General features: G+C 52.0%; 1 protein-coding gene across 2 annotated transcripts in view; it reads right to left on the reverse strand.

The window, feature by feature from the left end:
* The window catches only part of PARVG (parvin gamma), a 36,105-nt gene extending 30,139 nt beyond the window's left edge, over positions 1 to 5,966 (reverse strand). For both annotated transcript variants that reach the window (XR_003568440.1, XM_027854282.1), the window contains exons 1-2: positions 5,722 to 5,966; positions 2,714 to 2,805 (exon numbers count right to left, since the gene is read on the reverse strand). Coding sequence is in view for 1 of the 2 variants with exons in the window: in XM_027854282.1 (XP_027710083.1) it covers positions 2,714 to 2,789 (76 nt within the window). In the remaining variant the exon portion in view is untranslated. The remainder of the gene's footprint in view (positions 1 to 2,713; positions 2,806 to 5,721) is intronic.
* Positions 5,967 to 7,275: the final 1,309 nt, after the last annotated feature.

Genomic DNA, 7,275 nt, shown 5'->3' on the forward strand with positions numbered 1-7,275 from the left:
TCTGAGGTCCCTCCTAGCTCTGCCATCCCCTGTTCTGAGGCCCCTCCCAGCTCTGCCATCCCCTGTCCTAAGGCCAAGCTCTAATGTCCCACGTTCTAAGGTCCCTCCCAGCCCTGACATCCCCTGTTCTGAGGCCCCTCCCAGCTCTGCCATCTCTCCTCTGTTCTTTGGTTCACTCTGATATCTCAAGATTCAAAGGATTTCAGACCCTCCCTGGTCGCCCTGCTGAGTTCCACTTTCCCATTACAGTGTGGACTGGAAAGGAAGCAGGAACTTGTTGTTTGATAAGAATTTGTAATGAAGGCAAAAATCAATGAGACTTGAGGGACTTTCCCTTTAAGAAAACTTTGTTTAATTCTAATTTTGTGCTGATTAAAGCGCATTTAAAGGATTAGCTCACACTTGCATTGCCTCTTCAGCTGCCTGTGGAAACTCAATTACAGACAAGAGATTTGGGCTTGATTAAAACTTCGAGAAAGGCTGAGAAATGTGAGCGAGTTTCAGGAGTTTGGGGAGCGGGGCTCGGCCAGCTGTGATGACAGAAATCTACAGCTGAAGGAGCCTCGGAGGTCTGCCAGGGGGAGGCCGGGGCATCTCCTGCCCTTCACAGATGAACTGAGGCCGGCAAAGGAGAGAGGAGGAGCTCAGGGGGCAGAGCTGGAGTTAGGAGCCTCGTCTCCTGACTCCCAGGTTATTCCCAAAGCTCACACTTCCAGGGAGCGAGGAGCATGCTACCTCCCAAATCAGCACTGTACTCTTTGGGACAGCTCTCTCTGTGTGTCTCTGTCTCTCTCCCTCTGCGGTCACTCCAGTGAGGTCAGGCCCACTACACCTCAGTCTCAAGCATTTATTAAGCAGGTGGGTGCCAGGTACCATGCCAAGCCCATGGGATACAAAGAAAGCCAAAAAAAAAGTGTCTGCTCTCAAGGAGCTTATATTGTCTGAGTCATTCTCCAAACAGCTACCAAAGTGATTTTCCCCAGGCGCAGATCTTACCATGGCACTCCTTTACTCTATGAATTCCAATGGTCCCCTATTACCTCTAGGAAGAAATATGAACTAAGGCTCCTCCCAGGTCTGACATCCCCTGTTCTCAGGTCCCTCCCAGCCCTGACATCCCTTGTTCTGAGGCCCCTCCTAGCTCTGACATCCCCCGTTCTGAGGCCACCCCCAGGTCTGACATTCCCTGTTCTGAGGCCCCTCCCAGCTTTGACATCTCTCTATAAATTCCAATAGCTCCCTATTACCTCTAGGAAGAAATATGAATGTTGCTCCTTGGCTTTTCCAGTCTTTCCCAGTCTGGCCCCCTCCTATCTCTCCACACTCATTATACATGATTTCCCTTTCCCTCGAAGGTCTGGCAGTCAAACGGGCTCCCACTCTGTTTTTCACATAGAATATTCCATCTCTAGCCCCCATGCTTTTGCACTGATAGTGTCCCTTACCGGGGGTGTCCTCCCTCCTCAACTCCACCCACCTCACTTCCTGAAAGATGTAGCTCAGCAGCTTTCCTGACTCTCCCCCAACTTCTCTTACCCTCCCTCCCAAGCTACCTGGTATTTATTCTGAATTTATTCTCCTTAGCTTCTGGCCTAATTAAGAATTTCCATGATATGAACAGCTTTTATTTAAAATCACTAAAATGAATCCCCAGAGAAATGAATGAGCAATACAAGGTAGCAAAGGGGCACTAGATAAAGAAAGGCCAGATATCACTGAGAGCATTACTTGGGGGCAAGGGGCAGCTGTAGACCTTGTCTCCATGACCAGGCACAACTGGACTCTATTGGAGGGGAAGAAAAAGGAATAAGCATCTTTGTAGCGCCTACTATGTGCCAGGCCCTAAACCAAGTGCTTTACAAATATTATCTCATTAGATCCTCACAACAACCCTGGGAAATTGGTGCTGTTATTATACCCATTTTACAGTTGAGGAAACTGAGGCAAAGAGAGGTTAAGCGACTTGCCCAAGGTCACACAGATAGGAAGATGCTGAGTCTTCCTGACTCCAGGCCCACAGTTTTATCCAATGCACCAGCTAGCTACCCTATGTATACTTGTGAACATCTTACTTATCAATAGTCTGTACCTCCAAAATCTTTCATTGCCTAAAAGAAAAATAATTAACATTATTCGGAAAACATGAACACTCACATTCACACATGTACACACACACACACACACACACATTTATTCTGTTTGCTCACATTGTCTCTCCCAACAGAATGGGAACTCCTTGAAAGCAGGGATTGTTTTTTTTATTCTATTTTTATCCCCTGTGCCTGGCACACAGTAGGCACAAAATAAATGCTTGGTGAATGATTAATTATTGATTGATTTTATCATGGGAGAGAACACATCCCTATGTAAGCATATACAGACTAAATACCAAAGGAAGTACTACGGTAATTAGGGAGCAGGAGGATGGGGAAAGGCTTCAGGGAGAAGGTGGGGCCTCAGGATACCTTCAAGGAAGAGCTCCTCCCACTCTAATTGTTAGCTCCTCCCTCTGAATTTGCTTTTTGGCCTCCCTGCCATTGGTCCGAGCTCTGTCCACTGGGGCCAAGAAGACCCAGGCCAAGCCCTCCCATGTCCTCCTTGGTCCATCACAGGCCCTGCCCAGATGGGATTCAGTCCATGTCTGTTGGGTGACCCCATCTCCAGGACCCGATCCCATTGCACCGCTGCCCCAACCATCTCATGAAACCCCTACCTTGAGCCAGGTCCACCACTGGGGGCTCCACGTTGGCAGGGAGCTGCAGAAGATTGTAGATACACTCTGACTCCATGATCTTCTTGAGGCCCCTAAGAAACACCAAGGGAAAACGCCTTCAGTGTGGGTGTAGACCTAACCCCCCACCCCTGAAGGCCAGTGGCAGCTGAGAAAGAGTCTCACGAGAGCAGAGCGTTGCATCAAGTGGCCTGGTCATCAGACGTAGCTACTAAGAGACCACTGGGTGGTGGCTCAGTTTGGTTTTCATCTTTACAGACAACCATCTTAGAATCCCTGAATCTCTGAGCTGGGATGGACTTCAAGGGGCATCCAGTTCAAACTCTGCCTGAGCCAATCAGCCTCAGTTTACAGAGGAGAAAATGGGCTTAAATCTGGATGGGAAGGGAGTTCCCTAGACACACTCAGATGTCTTGAGGTGAGTGATCTAGGGATGGGCTCAGAGCAGCAAGTACGAAGCCGAGAGGCCGTCCCATAGACCGAGATCTACCTCCTTATCTCAAAGCCTGGACCATCACGCCAGCCTGTAGGATGACTGCCATCCCATGGAATGAGCTGCTAAAGGGGAAGGGTTGTGGTTTTGTGTTTCTTTGGACACTCAGCACCCAGCACAGCCGGGCCCAGAGGAGACAATTCATAAATGCTTATCAATTAATCGATCAGCAAATGTTGGTGGAACTGGAAACAAAGTTCAAAACGTCAATGCATGGTGCAAACAGGGCTTTGAGGACCCCAGGAGGCTCTGCTGCCTCCTGCACTCTACAGACTCCCGGAGATCTGCAAGGATGTGCAGTGGAGGCCAGCTTCCCTGGGCAAGAATACCCAACCTCCCCCCTGAGTTCTGCTATTTGAGACCCTTACACCTCTAGCTCCCATGGTGTCCAGGCTTTGAGGGGCTTATCTTCACACTAGGTTCTGGGACCCCTGCCCTAGACCCTTCCCCAAAGCCAGGGCTCAGTCACCAAGGGCCCCCAAGCTAAGGAGTGCCAATCACATGGTTCCATTTAAACTCTGGATAGTGTGAGTGAGGACAGAGGCAGCTCACCTCTGCCTCCATGGGAGAATCCTGGCCTGCACTATGAGCCCAGGGGAGCCAGACCCAGGTCTGGTCCTGCTGCAATCGTACGTGCAGCCCTGGCCAAGGCAGGAGTCTTCTCTGGGCCTCAGCTTCCTCAACCTCTAGGGTCCCTTCAAACTCTGACATTCAAGGACTCTAGGATTTCTCTTTAGGAAGGAAGAGCAGGTTTAGAACCCAGTCTAACCTTCTTTCCTGTTTTTATCAGTTTATTTAATCTTGAGGGTATAATCCCTCTCTCCTCCTTTCTCTTCACTCTGTTTCTCTCCCCTCCTTCCTTCCCTTCTCTTTTTCTCTTCTCTTCTCTCCTCCCCTTCTTTCTTCATTTCTCCCTCTTCCCCTTGCTCCATAACCCTCTCTCTCTTCCCTCTTTCCTTTCTGTCTCTCACTCACCTCTCTTTCTGTCTCTCTCTCTGTCTCTCTGTTTTTCTCTGTCTCTCTGTCTCTCTCTCTGTCTCCCTTTCCTTTTCTTTCTCCCTCTTCCCCTTGCTACATAACCCCCTCTCTCCCTGCTTTCTTTTCTCTGTCTCACTCACCTCTCTCTCTCTCTCCCTGTCTCTCTCTGTCTCTCTTTCTCCTAGTTTCTCCCTCTCTCTCTGTCTCTCTCTCTTTCTCTGTCTCACCTCTCTCTCTCCCAATCTCTCTCTCTCCCTCTGTCTCTCTCTCCCTGTCTCTCTCTGTCTCTGTCTCTGTCTCTCTCTGTCTCTCCCTTTCCTTTTCTCTCTCCCTCCCCCCTTGCTCCCTAGCCCCCTCTCTCCCCCTCATTTTTACACTACCAGGCATCTCTAAGCCTGGGCAGGCAGCAGATATCGACCTGTGGACACAGCCTCAAGTGCAGTAATTGACTGACTGTCACAGCTGACTCGGGCTCACAAAGACCACCTGCCAGGCCCAGGCCCAGGCCCAGGGACGGTGGCTCTCATTGGCCTGGGCCGGGCTGCCTGAGCTCTCACAGACACATCCTATTCCAGGAGGGGGAGCCGAGACAATGGTACCAATTTAGCTCTTCCCAGGCAGCCAGCTGTTATTTGCTGATCAGCAGGCTCCCCGTGGGGCTGATGAGTCAATGCATGGCTAGAGGACAGAACAGAACCTCCCATGGCTGAGATTGGAGGGGGGGGGGATGCAGGGAGTCTGAAAATAGCGACGGCGGCTTCTGGTGGGGACGACACCGCCGTGGACGCCCCGCAGCCTCCTGGACCGTGCAGGCTGGATCCACTCCAACCGACCCCCTCATTTAGCCAGGGCAAAAGCAGATGCCCGGAGGGCAGGCAGTGCGGAAAGCAGCTTTCCCAGAGCTTGACAAAGAAGTGTCTGGGCTAGGATTCGAACCCAGGTCTTCCTGACTCCACCTATAGTGTTCTAACCATTAAGGAACACTGCCCAAGGCGACACAAGGGGAAGCCAAACCGGGCGGCTCTCCCTGCCCTGGGCCTTTCCTCATCCAGGCCCTGAACTCCGCCCCCCTCCCTACCTCCCTTGGCTGTGTCCCTTCATTCAAGGCCCGTCTGAGCTTCTGCTTCCTCCCAGAAGTCGGGCCTCACCCTCCCCCACCTACTGTTTCCTCCCTGCCCCTAGCCGGCCCCTCCCTTCTTCACTGGCCACTTGTTCTTTGTGTTCCTGTCCCCCCACGCCCACCCCTCAATTCTAAGGCCCTCAAGAGCAGGTTCTGGGTCCGATCCATCCCTGGGTCCCCAGCACCACGCACAAGCCTCACACAAAGTGGGTGCTTAATGGCTCTGTCTTGAACGACCCCCGTTGGACAGAGGAGACATCTGAGGCCCAGAGAAGTTTAGTGACGGGCTTAATGTCACACAGCTTTTAAGTGTCAGAGAGAGGATTAGATTCCAGGTCCCAAAGTCTTCCCGGCCCCCTGCTATTGCCCAGGCGGGGGCTGGAAAAATGAGGAACTTACCTTTCTGGGAGCTCAGGCGCCGGAGGAAGCAGAAACAAAAGAGAAAGACCGAGGGTGGTCTGGGGGACAGTAGGCAGCCCTCCTGGCCGTCAAAAAGAAGCCCCCCAGCCTGGAGCTCAGAGCAACCAGGAGCAGCCCCAGCGGAAGTCCCAGCCAGGTCTGTGGCGGCAGAGACTCCTACAAACTGCTCACTTCCTCCCACAACCCTGCGAGGGTTGTCTGTCCAAGGGCAAGTTCACAGGCCCTGCAGACACCCTGCATCTGCCCCCAAGGCACCAGGGGCTGCGGGGGTGAGGGGAGGGTGATATAAGCACATGATGACTGCAAAGGAAGCCTGGACTCTGGCACAGAGTACTGCCCTGGGGGAAAGGCAGGGTCCTGGGGTGTCACCCTGCCGCCAGAGGGCTGTGAGACCTTGGGACAATCACTGCCCCTTCATCATCCCCAGTTTCCTTTTCTATGAAGCAAGGTTGTGGGAATAGCTTTTTCCTAAGACCCCCTCCCAGGTCTGACATTCCCTGTTCTAAAGACCTTCCCAGGTCTGACATTCCCTCTTCTAAGACCCCTCCCAGCCCTGACATCCCCTGTTCTAAGGCCCCTCCCAGCTCTGACATCCCCTGTTCTAAGGACCCTCCCAGGTCTGACATCCTCTGTTCTAAGGACCCTTTCAATTCTGACCTTTCCTGTTCTAAGGATCCTCCCAGTTCTGCCATTCTCTATTCTAAAAATCCTCCAAGCTCTGACATTGCCTGTTCTAAGGCCCCTCCCAGTTCTGACATTCCCTGTTCTAAGAACCCTCCCAGCTCTGACATTCTATGTCCTGGCACTCAGAGAGCTGAAGGGAAGAGCCAGAAACTAAGACAAGTGTCAGGAAGCATCATCCCAACTGAAATGGCCTGGACCAGGGAGCTGGGGGTGGCCCAAGACGTCACAGAGGACCACCAGGCAGCAGACCAAGAGGCGGAGCACCAGGTGTGACTGTGGACTTCTTCACCCACCCTCAGGCCCCCAGCGGTCAGAGCGAGGGGGACAAGATTTGCCCAGGGAAATGAGGGGGGAAGAAGGGCTGGGGCTCAACACGACCAAGAGGACTCCCGAGTTTGGCATAACTGGCTGCATCCACAGGAGCTGGCTAGAGCTGGACATGACCTCAGACACCACCAGGTCCGTCCCTTTCTTTTCAGAGGAGGAAACCGAGGCCCAGAGAGGCTAAGGGGCTTGTCCAGGGTCAGACAACTAATAAGGAGGAGCAGCTAGGTGACATAGTAGTTAGGACCGTGGACTTTAGCAAGACCTAAGTTCAAATCCTCACTCAGACACATACCAGCTGTGTGACCTTGGGCAAGTCATTTAACCTGTCTGCCTCACTTTCCTCATCTGTAAAATGGGTATTATAATAGCACCTACCTCCCAAGGTTGTTGTGAGGATCACATGAGACACCATGTGTGAAACTTTTGCCAACCTTAAAGTATCATGTAAATGGTAGCTATTATTCTTTAGTATTTGAGGTAAGATGTGAACACCAATCTCCCTTTCTCCAAGCCCAGCGCACT

This window comes from Vombatus ursinus, unplaced genomic scaffold (assembly GCF_900497805.2).
Source record: "Vombatus ursinus unplaced genomic scaffold, bare-nosed wombat genome assembly UNPS02010394.1, whole genome shotgun sequence".
Taxonomy (NCBI): Eukaryota; Metazoa; Chordata; class Mammalia; order Diprotodontia; family Vombatidae; genus Vombatus; species Vombatus ursinus.